Here is a 12349-nt window from a genome sequence, read left to right on the forward strand (position 1 = left end):
GAACGGAGCCGTCGCTGCTAGAAACTGGAGCCCGGAAAGAGGCAAGTAGAGGTTTGTTATGTTTAAGGGTCCCTCAGGGGCAGTATTTCTAATAAGGGCATCTCATCTATATCCCCCATTGATATATTCAGGGCAGAACTGCAGTACCTAAAGCCGCAGCTAGACTTTGTACAGCGAGTAAGCAGCGCAACGCTCGGCATGTAAACATTACAAGGAGCCGAACTGCCCTGGTACCTGATGAAGAACTGGACAAATCCTTTAAATCTCTAGCAGCGTTGATTGCAATGAACAGCTGAATCTTCCTGGGTTACATTCTCCACACAGATAGGTTCTTACTTACACAGGGATGCCATCTTGTATAATAGAAGCCTGGAAGGCCTGATCATTTGTTGTAGGTGCCTGGATGCAATATGGGCTACCCTTACAATACCACAATGTACTTTTTTTTTTTTTTTACCCCAGAAATGCATGTTTGTACTCTATCACAAAGATTTTGTGCTTGGAATAAACTGAAACAGTAAAATGGATGTGTTTTTAGCATCAGCACCGAGAGTGTGCGGCCATTTTGGTGAAGAATGACATTTTTCTAATGCAGGGGTAGGAAACCTTCAACTCTCCAGCTGCTGTGAAACTCCCAACATGCTTCATTCACTTCCATGGGAGTTCCAGGAGCAGCAGAGCAAAGCAAGTATGCATGCTGGGAGTTGTAGTTTTGCAACATTCCCTACCCCTGTTCGAATGTATTGATCCAAAAAGACACAGGGAAGGCTAAAGGAGTAGTATATTCAAGACCGACAAGCCTCGAGAGAGAGCGTATGTGTATATACTTGTATGTAGGTGGATGACCAAGTGACCTGTAGACAACCATGTCCGATTGCAATGGCAACTACCAGTGAAAGCAGATCTGAAGCCAACTGGTGACCAACTGTGCATAGCAAAGCCCATAAGGCCCGTTCACATGGTACGTGGGTGCTCATATGCATTTTAGCCCCTACCTTGCCCTTCACAAAAAAAACACTAAACCACAATTAAAGAAAAATGCCTTTTGTGAGAAACCATTTATTTACAATGAACTTTCACAAAGCCTTAATGTATAGAACTTATGAAGGGCACAGTGAAGAGGGTCCTTCGCTTTATCAGCAGCCCCTTGGAAGACGGGGTGGGGGGGCCCGGACTAGACTTCTCTTCAAAACAGTAATAGGTCTATTATTATAATATATATCTATATATATAGATTTTTCTTTAAGTGCAGCAATAATTTCCCCACCCTGTTCTATTAAAGTGGATGACAAAGTGCTGGCTTCAAGGAGGAAAAAAAAAAAAAAAAGAAAAAAAAAAAAAGTAGAAAACAGACTTTTGTTTTTTTTTCTTTGTTTTTTTTTCTTTTCAACATGGGCATTCATTATGAACAACATTTTTTTTTTTTTCTGTACAAGAGAACTTTGGGTCCGATACAGAAATATAAATATAAAACAAACAGGCTATAAAAGGGGAAGGGTCAGGGAGGTCTGTCCTACTGACGGGTGACTCTCTGCCGGCGCTGTAGGATCATCTTCGGTTACTAGACTCTGGCGGTGGTTTTCTACACGCAGACCCCTCTGAAGGCCAATCGTCGTCGTGCGAGAAGGGCGGACATTGCAGGAACGCCTCCCTTTGTCTTCTACTGAGAGCTCGCTCTTTCGAGGATGTGAAGGTCGTAGGGTTTTCTGCTCGTTCTCAGTCTAAACTTGTTCATTAAATTATTGTGTTCTTTCAGTGCATTCTTAGCAGCCGATACGGTGGGGAAGGTGGCCACGATGGTGTAGGTGGAGGCCAAGTCTGAAGAGGGGCTGGCTTGTTCAGTACTCGGGTGGCTCTCCCCACCGCCGCAGTAGTGTTGATGGTGTTGATGTGGGGGCTGTTGTGATCGAGGGTCCCGGAGCCACCGAATTTTAGCACCTACTTTAAAAAGTTCACCAAAAAGCATTTCTGCATCTTTGCGACTAATTCCGTCAGGCAGTTCTGTGATTTCTAGGACCTTCCCAATAACTGCAAATACGGAGACATAAAGGAGATATGAAAAGATCTGGGTTAGGCCGGGATTGTCAATAGATGAGAACCTTGTACCCAAGAACTGACTTTGTAAAATCTAGACCTATAAAAGTCAGTGATGATCCCCCTGGTAAGACCACCACTGGGGAGGGAGAGGTCATCCCTTTGATGGGAGGCCCAATGGCTGTGATGGTGGCCATTTGGACACACGTGGATCCCTCATCGGATGACTTACTGACGAAGTAGACGAGATATCAAACAGTCCTCCATCTTCTTCAGGAATGTCGTCTTCCTGTGTCTTCTTCCGGCACAGGCTTTGAAACTTGTAGGCCTCGGGCAAAGCCTAATGCGCATGCCCACGGCCATTTTCTTGTGGCCACGGGCATACGCAGTAGGCTCTGCCTGAGGCCTACAAGTTTCAAAGCCTGCGCCGGAAGAAGACACAGGAAGATGACGTTCCTGAAGAAGATGGAGGCAGCGCTGGAAAGTTCTCTGGCAGCATTGGGAATACCCCCAGTGCTGTTTATGCACTGGGGCACGCCCCCAGTGCTGCGAGAGAACTCATCTGCATACCGGCGAATACCGGTATCTCTACGGAATGGCGGCGCGGAGAAGACATCTAAAGGTAGGAGACGAATAGCCTTTCTTAAGGCTTTTCCGACGTGTTAGGGACAAAAAAAAAATTCATTCTCAATGATAGGATCCCTTTAAAGGGTAAGCATGCAAAAAACATACCAGGTTCACCTGCAGAGAGGTCCGTGGAAGCAGCTTTCTTGGCATTTTTTTTGCCCCTATTTCCATGTCTGTGTCCAGACTGACCCTGGAACATGCACAAAGGAGATTTCTTTTTATTATATATATCTGCTAGACGATATTATTGAGTCTACTATGATCATATTTACAGTGTATCTGTATCTATAGCTATGTGCCCATGTGATTGTATATTATCTGGCTTATAAGGAATATGAAAACATTCATTCTTTTACCCCCAGTGACTTGGATCCCTGGAGAAAAGCCTATGTATCTATATTAAAGAGAACTTTATCCCCTGAGACGTCTTCATTATATCCTAGATGTGGATGTAAATGTAGGATCAAGAACACGATTATAAACCTGTTGACTTGTTATATGTCCGTGTACTAATTGAGGAGCATTGTATTGTAATGGCTGACCAAGTAACGGATATCTTGTATCACCTGCCAGGGAGAGAAGAAACAAGACAGAAAGAAACCGATAAGATGGAGGCGACCCGAGTCCTGAGAAGTTATGTGTAGTGCTAAAAATATTCACACCCCAAACCTCAAGATATTTACTAGGCCATCCCCGCTTCTTACAAAGCCTACATGTATGGAAGGTAACGTTGTTGTACCTTATGCTCCGATTTATGGACAGCTATTATACCCGACTCTCTCAATATACCTGCACACAGCATGCAAAGGGATAGGGTATTAGCTTAATACTACAGGATTGGGTATGCTGAAACTAAGCATGCCCAATCCTTCTCACCCCCGACACCTGCCATTGTGGGGAGTCAGTATCCCTCCCCATACACCTAAAGATGGCTGGCCTGGATGAAATCAGTGGGTCCGGCTTATTTTACTTCTTCTTATGTGTATGTAATTCTTAAAGGGCACATCTGCTAAATTTGTAGTATAATGGTCCCCTTATGTCCCCACTCTGCAATTGGCACGTCTCACTCCTTCTCTATCACTCATAACCCTGTCAGTGCCAGTACAGGGAATGTGCAGGGAGTCTGCAAAGCTAGGGAGAGGCGAGTAATAATGAAGTCCTGACCGCTCGCTCCCAACACATCACCAGTGAGATAAATAGACCAGAAGAACACAAACTCAAGCATCCCCTCCATTGATATTGGGTAAATGGGGCCCTGTTCTTGTGCTCCCCCGAGACACCCACCACTCAGGCAATAAGTTGCCTTTGAGAAAAAAAAACTTGAATTCTGCCCCCTGACTGTCTGGGAGGTGCAGTGCATTAGTTTTTAGAGACAAATGTAGAACCTCTTACCTTGTCCTGGAGCAAACGGCCTAGAAAAATGTGGAACTAGAGGGAGAGCGGATAAACCAGGGCGGATGTTTTTCATGTTGGCTATTTGGACAGGGACCGGTGACTGAGTGGGCGATGTAATAGGACTGCTTAGATGTGAACTATGCTGCAAAAGGGACCAAAAACAAAAACCATTTACATAGATCCATCTGTGTAGAGAGCAGCATATAGTCACAGCGGCTCTATTCCATACCAAGGCATACAGGCCTATACTCTGTAAGGTGAGGGGAAGTAAACCTTAGGGGAAATGTGTTGCCAGAGAATGAACTTTTTTTCTTTTTTTAAAGTTTTTCCAAGTTATGCATATTTATGCATCTTAGACTCTGGCCACTAAGCCAAATAATATGCAGACACTTCCTATTTTTGGTAGGAGATTTCTTTGCAACAGTCTCCTCACTTACAGCATGATTATAGTGATCATGTATATGTAGATAAGACACAGAATCCATCAGTCACAATAGGTGATGTAACATCTTATCTACTCCCCTCTCTGTACAGGTCACACAGCATGCCCAAAATACTCCCCATAGAAGTGAATAGGGTCTGCTCCAGACTACTATGTCTATAGCTCATGTCCAGGAGACAGGAAGTCAGAGCATTTTTGGCTTGGTGGCAAGAGTTGGAATTGTTTTAAACATTAAAAAAAATAAATAAATAATAATAATAATTATAATATATATATATATATATATATATATATATATATCACAAAATAAAAAATAAAAAAATACATGTGACTATAAAACAGGTCGTTTTCTGACAACACTTTCCCTTTAACTATATAGCCATGAAGAGCAAATCCATAAACCCATCCCAAACAGGAGATCTTTCCAGAATGACTGAAGCAGACTCCATAGTCACAATCCTTACGGAAACATGAGCGCCCCCTTCATTTACCTGGGTAGACGGATCCAAGCTTCCATACTCTGCTGTTTTATGAGCCCTCTGGTGGTCACAATAATATTTATTTGGCTTCCACTGAGGTGGTGAATGTGTTTGAGGTGGTGGGTTGTTCGGAACATTGAGCTGCATCATTACCATTCCACCAGGAGGGGGCGGTGCTGGTACTGTAAAAACCAAGATAAAAATTTTGCAGTAAAAATTTGCAGGAAATAAACGAAGGAAATTGAATCGATTATATTAAATGGGGATTTGCAGGATCAGGCAAAAAAACCAAACAAAAAAAACATCTGTCGTCTTGCAGAAACAGCGCCACATCTTTCCATAGGTCATGTCTGGTATTGCAGCTCATTCACAGTCAAATAAATTGGGTTGAAATGCAATTGAAGAGGCAGCCTATGCACAGACATGGCTCTCAAATGAACCATATGAGTAGACAATAGATAGATATGAGCTTTTTGCACGTACACTGTATACCTGCACACTGAGGACCTGGCAGTGGTTGAGCACTACAAGGAGATGTCGTCCTTGGAAATTGCATCTGGTCAGATCCTGGATGCTGCATATACCCCACTGAGGAGCTGCAAAATACAACTTGCATCAGTGGTCATACATTATAGTACAATATAGAGTGCGGTATATATTTATATACCGTCCATACCTCAAGTTATTTTGCTGTCCTGGTGAGATGACGCTGTAGTAAACTGGCATCCCTGTGGTCGGTAACTGCCCCTGGTGGGACTGGTTAGGAATGAGCACCTGTTGGTGATATGGCTGTTGTGGCACAGACTGGGAGCCTTGCCGAACGGGAACCTAAGAACACAAGTCCACCAACTTATTAGACTTTATAGAGTACGTCTATACCTGATCATACATAACATTTGGACACCATGTTCAGGGGTGACTGCTAAGCGACCCGCTATATTAGGGAGCCCATCCCTCCAATATGTTCAATAAACCATCCCTGCACCAGCTCACTGCCTTCTTTGCTTCACCTTCAGCCCCCAGGGGGCACCACATAGTAATCAATGGATCATTATACCACATGGGGGGGAGGGGCAGACCAGGGGGTTGTTGGGTTGGGACTCCCAATCAAAATTTTGCATGTTCTTTCCAGTTACAATATACACACATGCTTTATTACCGCCTTCCTGGTACTACCTGGTATGAGGGCACTGAGGAGTACTGCACCATAACACCTTGAATGGGATTGCCAAGGTTGCCATGTTGCCCACCGACCAACGTCTGATTCTGAGGCGGCTGTACATTGACCATGCCTTGGTAGGTTGGTTGCTGGCTGGGTATTACTGCAGGATAAGCTGCAACATGCAAAAGAAGATTAGATGAGATAAGAGAAGATTAGATAAGAAAATGCAAAGAATCTGAAACATCTATATACAGAAGGATACAGCCCCAGAGGAGAAGGAAGAAAATAACTACTGTGGTTCAGACCTAAGTCCCAAGAGAATGCTTTGCTAGAAAGTGGCCTAAGTTTTATATTAAACCTATTTTTTAAAGAATTTTTGGTGAAGTTTTTAAAAATTGGCCACATGATCTGTATTCAATAAAAATCCAGTGGCCGGGGTCAGAATGCAGTTCTGACTCTAGCCACCAAGTCATATGATAGACTGAAACTTCCGGTTTTCTGTAGGAGATTTCTTTGCAGCAGTCCCCTCACTTACAGCACACTGTAATGGGTTAAGAGCCTGCTCTACCCGTACAGTTATGGGGTCCAGTTTTGCTTCTGTAGGAAAATCGAGGTCTGACCCAACATCCCAATGCCAGTGGGGTGTAGACAAGACAACGGCCTGTGGGAGGTCAAAAGCCTGAAAGTCCGCACCACTCCGACCTTCCCCAATCTAATCCGCTATAAGAAGATTTTTGTGTGAGGTGAAATAACAGATCGGGGAAAAGTCTCCTGTTAAGTCTAATTCTCAGCCTGAGCCCTTTCCAAGAACAAATGTTCCCCGCCGCGCATCAAAAGAGACGCTCGCTTCAAGTAACCCTCCCCGCGCACGACATGAGAGCAGAGCCGCGCTTTCAGCTCCACAATGCATGAGAATTTAATTTACATTTCAATAATGGCACAAAAAGGTTCTGCAATAAAAGGGCCGCGCCAGCCTCAACAATACGCGCGTATATAAAGACTTACCCGCTACAGGCAGAACCAAACTGGTAGGGGACTGTAAATTGTACTAAAAGGTGCCATAAAGGCAGAAATAACACAAGGCATTTGCATAATAGGTGAGGGACAGGAACGGGACCGTGTTCTCTTTTATTCACATTTGAAGAGAGTCTACAGTGAAGGTGCAATATACGCGGGGTCATGTGACACCCCCCACCGGGACTGGGATTAGTGATGTCATTGTGAATATCACAAGAGATCATTGGGGTAGCAGGAGCCCTCTAATAATGTAACAGTGTCACTACACCAGGGCCCTATAGGTATTAGGATCCACAGACTTATTGATAAGCCGGGACCATGTCCAGTTCCTGTGTCACCACTGATTTTAAAGAAGGCCTAAAAAGCCCACTGACATTCATCAATTTGGCGTATTTTTGTTTATCTATAACTGTTCTGCTATTCCACAGATATAAGCCCTTTTAGTATTAACAAAAGTTAGGGTCTACAAATCAAGCGGTCGGTAACACTTTGCGACATACGGCAAAGAGATACTTCTCTTCCCTAATTTGCATCAACACTAAAAGGGCTTATATCTGTGGAATAACTGAACAGATATGGATAAACAAAAATACACCATGATGGATCACATGATGGATGTCATTGACTTTTCAGACTCGGTGCCAAGTTCTCTTTATAATGATCTTTGTGCACCCCTGCCCTTGGACTCCACTTTACTGCCCAGTCAACATATGCCTAAGTATATACTGTATACTACCCCTGCCACCAATGGAGCTCACAATTTTCTCAGCTCACCCCTTAGGTTTCCTTTAGTAATGTAACCCATTGGTGTTTTGTAGAGAGAATTTAGAAACCAGAGAATCTGAGGAAACCTATAGAATTGATTTTTAAGTTTTTGGTTCTTTTTTTAATTCTAATATTTGACCAAATAGGACGAAGGAGGAGACAAAGGCTGAGATTATCCTGCCGCTAAAAATTTTTTAATTTTTTTTTTACCCTATAAGTGTCCTGAAAAGAAGGCTATCCTACAATAATGATGATCAAAATTTAGAAAACATCAAAAATTCAAAACAAAAAAACAAAACGTGAAGATATAGGAAGAGAAATCGAAGAAGAGAAAGTGGCTGGAAAAGAGACCGGTTCACTGTGAGAAACTTAAACCCTCTCATACAGCGCCCCGGGCCCGCATCCCGCCGCTCCACGTCTACAACACGGCAAGTATCGGGAGAGGAAGAAGAGGATGACCAACCTGTTTGGTGGGCGGCTTGTGGCAGTGTTTGGTTTGGTTGAGAACTAAACTGGACTGATGATACAGGTCGATACTGTTGATTGGAGTGAGGATACTGGTTAGGGGCACAGTAGCAGGTTGGCATCTAGACAAAATTAAAAAAAAAAAAAGTTGATTTTTTGTTTTTTTGATTAAAAATGTATGCCCAATTTACAACCAACCAATTAAATCGAGTCCCTTGTCATTTCCAATGTTATGTTCTTTTTCTTATTTCATAATAATGACCCGAAATAATGCGAATGTAAAAACATTAAACATTTCAGTACAGCTGCTTCGAGTGATAGATCACGGCTTGAAAATGTTAACTCATGCACAATTAGCCTGATTTTTTTTTTTTTTTTTTTTTAAATAATTCCCATCCCCATTCAGTACATTCTGTCCATAAAATACAGAATACCGCAAATTAGTCTGTTGTCACATAATAAACCTTCAAGCCCAAAACTGGATTCCACTAATGAATCCGACTTCACCATTAACAGGCGCTAGAAGCTCCCGGTGTCCTTTACTGACATCTTCCTCATTAGCACCTGAACTAGTCCCAGGGGAGCCCCGTACCTGCTGGAGAGAGGGGGGCTGGATGTATCCCTGCGGCTGGAGCACTGTAGGATTGACAGGCTGGCTGGAGGCAGAATAGTTGGGGGGTGGCACAGACTGTCCAAGTGGTGGAGGAGGGGGAGGAGGGAGCGCCATGATGTAGCCAGACTGTGCAGAAGGTTGAAGCACCACGGTGGATTGGAACATGGTCGAATGAGCATCTGAAGACTCTGCCGAAGGCTGTCTGGCAAGACTCATATGGCTAAACTGGGAGCCCAGGTTGTCTGGCTAAATATATATGGAAAAAAAAAAAAAATTAAAAAAAATTCATGTAAGATTATAAAAACACAACAAAAATATTAATAAAAATTATTAATAGGCCTAAAACTTTAGCAACAAATCCTATAACTAATTCTCTTATTAAATGTAAAAATATGCAAAAAATAAAATTGAAAAAGTCCAACGCCTTAGTCATACCGATGCTAAACAAGTATACAATTACTTTCAGATATGGAAGCCATCAAAAAAAAAAAAAAAAAATTGAATAAATAATTACAAAAATAAAAATAAAGCAGAAGAAGAACACAACTATTTTTCGAACATAAAATAAAGTTAGTCTTTTTGTTTTAACTTCTAAACTGTGTCGTGAATACACAGAAATTCTCATTTAAAACAGTAGAAAATAAAATAAAGTGCCGAATACAAAAATTTCTCATCCAAAAACATCAAAATTAACCTAATAATCTAAGATCAAAAAAAGAAGAAAAAAAAAAAGTTTCTAGTCTTGAAAAAAAAAAAAAAAAAAAAACCCCACCCCCACAACCTTCATCGCTCCTCTTACTTTAATTGTCAAGGTGTTAATTAAGTTATCGTTGATTCATCATAATTTTTTTTTTTTTTCATCTGCCATCCCCGAGGATGGTAAAAACAGCTTAGAGTAGCAGTGTTCATACTGTATCCTGGAACAATGCAGAAACACATCCCCTGAGCTCAAAAATAATTAAGAAAATAGATAATGCTGCCAGAGCGGCTTCGGACTGCGTTAGCAAAAATCTCGGACAATCTATAAAAATGACAATCCCCAAAAAATAAGGTGATTAGAAGAGCCTGGGGGGTAATTATGGTGATATCAGATAATTAGAGTTACAATGAAGTATATGAAAAAAAAAATGAAGTCTTAAAAAATAATTAATAGAGAAAAAAAAAAAGTTTGAACTCATTATTCGGGTTATATAAGGAATTACGGTACTGAGGATGCTATTCCCTTCCCGAATTCTCCTCATCTGCAATTCTTAGGCTCGTATTACAACATTCTTGAAGACACAGTAATGTGGATGTAATTAACTAGTCACCAGATGTTACAATCAATCTGGAAAATGGATCTTAACGGGAACGTGAAAAGATTCTGCTTTATGAAAGTCTCATACGGTTATAGTATCGAAACTGGCCTTAAAACTATAAGATTACAGCTAAATTTTTGGAATATTACGCTTTTAATTATTTTTTATTAAATTTTGAGATTCTGATTTCTAAAATGATATTATATACTTGTAGCATACACATCTAAGTATTTTTCAGAAAGAAAAAAAAAAAAAATCAAAAATTCAGGAAAATCCCAACGCAGCTGAACAATTTCACTTTAATTAAAAATACCGAAAGGAAGGTTTATCCGTGAAAGGTGGACGCCATCTCCTCCACCCGTCAGACAAACCGCATTGTTCCTGCCTTGGGTGATGTATAATAAATGGAAGATGATTGATGATTTGATTTAATGCACAATGACTGTTCTGTACAATATACACGGGAGTGTTTCAGAATCTTAAAAGGGTACACAAGGAAGCTCACGGGGTCTTGAAGGACCTTGGCTTCCTTAAATTTTTTATACAAGCAATGTTTCTAGTGGAAGGTATCAACTATCCCCCAATGGGGCCATAGGAGGTCGGGACAGGTACTTGTATACCAATCCTATGCATGAGTTGCTGGCGCTGTATATCGTTTGCTAAAGGTTGCTAACATTCTTACAATAGACTAACAAAAAATGAAGGGGGAAACAGTGAATTTTTTTTTTTTTTGGGTAGATTTCTACCAATTTAACATAGTTCAACTTCAGACACAAACACATCGCAGAGATAGCAGAGAGAATATAGAGCAGAAGATAGTACCACAGTGTACTGCTGAGTGGGTGAGACTTGCAGGAGCGGGGGTGGATAAGAGACGGCTGGGTACTGAACAGGTTGCGAAGAGGACGGCAGAGACCGGATAGGCTGAAGGAGTAACAGTTGAACAAACTTGGTTAATAAAAGACAAGAAAAACAGGTGGATACACTTAACACAAGACTAAATGATGAGGACGAGAGAAGACTTAACACTCGGCAGCCAAGTTATGTGCCCATTTATCTATTGACGTATCAAATTTTTTTTTTCAAAAAGTTCAAATTGGCGAAAATGACATAATAGTTACTACCGCTATTCCCCACACGGCTTCCATTGTCCTCGTGTCCTGGTTCCTCTTATGTGAGAACTACCAATAGGGAAAGACTAGTAATACGAAAAGGGTTCTCCTCGGCAAGAGAGGGGGCCGCTCCTACAGGGCCGTTCTTCGTTCTGACTGATATCCTCTATGATATCCGTTCACGAGACAAGCACCTTAACAAGAAGTTCCCAGCAACAAAGAGTTGCATGATCGGTACCTGAATGGCTCCTTCATGTCGGTATTTTAAGTGACACATTTTTTTAAAAAGTTTAAAAAATAAAAATCATAAAAATGTTAATTTTTTTGCACAAAATTTTTTTTTAAAAAAAAATTCTAAAATAAAAATATATCTATGTATGATTTTTGAAATTTTTTAATATTTTTTTTTAACTGCACTAAGGATGGAAGCAATTCTAATGTTGAAATTTTGCTTTTCCTTTGGCGATTTTTACTTTTTTTTTTTTTAAACAGCATCAAAAACCGAAATGCATGGCATCCTCCATCTTACCCTTGACCAAGGGTAATGTGCTCTTCAGAATTCCTCCAGTGTATTGGGTGACACGTGGAATTAATAAAGCATTCAAATACAAGGCTGCTGAGTGCGGCAAATTCCTTCCTCCCGTGCTACAATATGTCTGCGTCTATACTGACGTTACATTCATTTTCCATATCCTGTCACTCAAAAGTGATCCGAGTAGACGGCATTCCACGCCTGCCTGAGCCGTCCACATAACATTACACGGATGGCGGTTTCCCACCATAGCGGATTTACTGGGTGTAACAAATCTACATCTATTTGTGTAAGATAAGATATTCACTCGTCTATTATTTACATGACCTCTCGTTACATTGCTGATTTTATGCAAATCTCTATCATATTGTAACGTTGTGCTCATCACTATAGGCAATAGGGTGGAAT

At 41.3% G+C, this 12349-nt stretch overlaps 1 protein-coding gene across 10 annotated transcripts in view; it reads right to left on the reverse strand.

Annotated features, from left to right (window-relative positions):
- Positions 1–1034: 1034 nt before the first annotated feature.
- R3HDM1 (R3H domain containing 1) overlaps positions 1035–12349 on the reverse strand; it is a 75983-nt gene continuing 64668 nt past the window's right edge. For 4 of the 10 annotated variants that reach the window (XM_075284549.1, XM_075284544.1, XM_075284546.1 and 1 more), the window contains 11 exons: positions 11120–11221; positions 8979–9245; positions 8385–8508; positions 6154–6311; positions 5654–5805; positions 5461–5573; positions 4990–5159; positions 4054–4198; positions 3145–3227; positions 2767–2851; positions 1035–2028 (listed from right to left, as the gene is read on the reverse strand). In XM_075284549.1, coding sequence (XP_075140650.1) covers positions 1661–2028; positions 2767–2851; positions 3145–3227; positions 4054–4198; positions 4990–5159; positions 5461–5573; positions 5654–5805; positions 6154–6311; positions 8385–8508; positions 8979–9245; positions 11120–11221 — 1767 coding nt within the window. In that variant the 3' untranslated portion in view covers positions 1035–1660. The remainder of the gene's footprint in view (positions 2029–2766; positions 2852–3144; positions 3228–4053; positions 4199–4989; positions 5160–5460; positions 5574–5653; positions 5806–6153; positions 6312–8384; positions 8509–8978; positions 9246–11119; positions 11222–12349) is intronic. The other 6 variants (XM_075284547.1, XM_075284548.1, XM_075284551.1 and 3 more) reach the window with 6 other exon arrangements.

The sequence above is a fragment of the Leptodactylus fuscus genome, chromosome 8 (assembly GCF_031893055.1).
Source record: "Leptodactylus fuscus isolate aLepFus1 chromosome 8, aLepFus1.hap2, whole genome shotgun sequence".
In the NCBI taxonomy this organism is placed as follows: Eukaryota; Metazoa; Chordata; class Amphibia; order Anura; family Leptodactylidae; genus Leptodactylus; species Leptodactylus fuscus.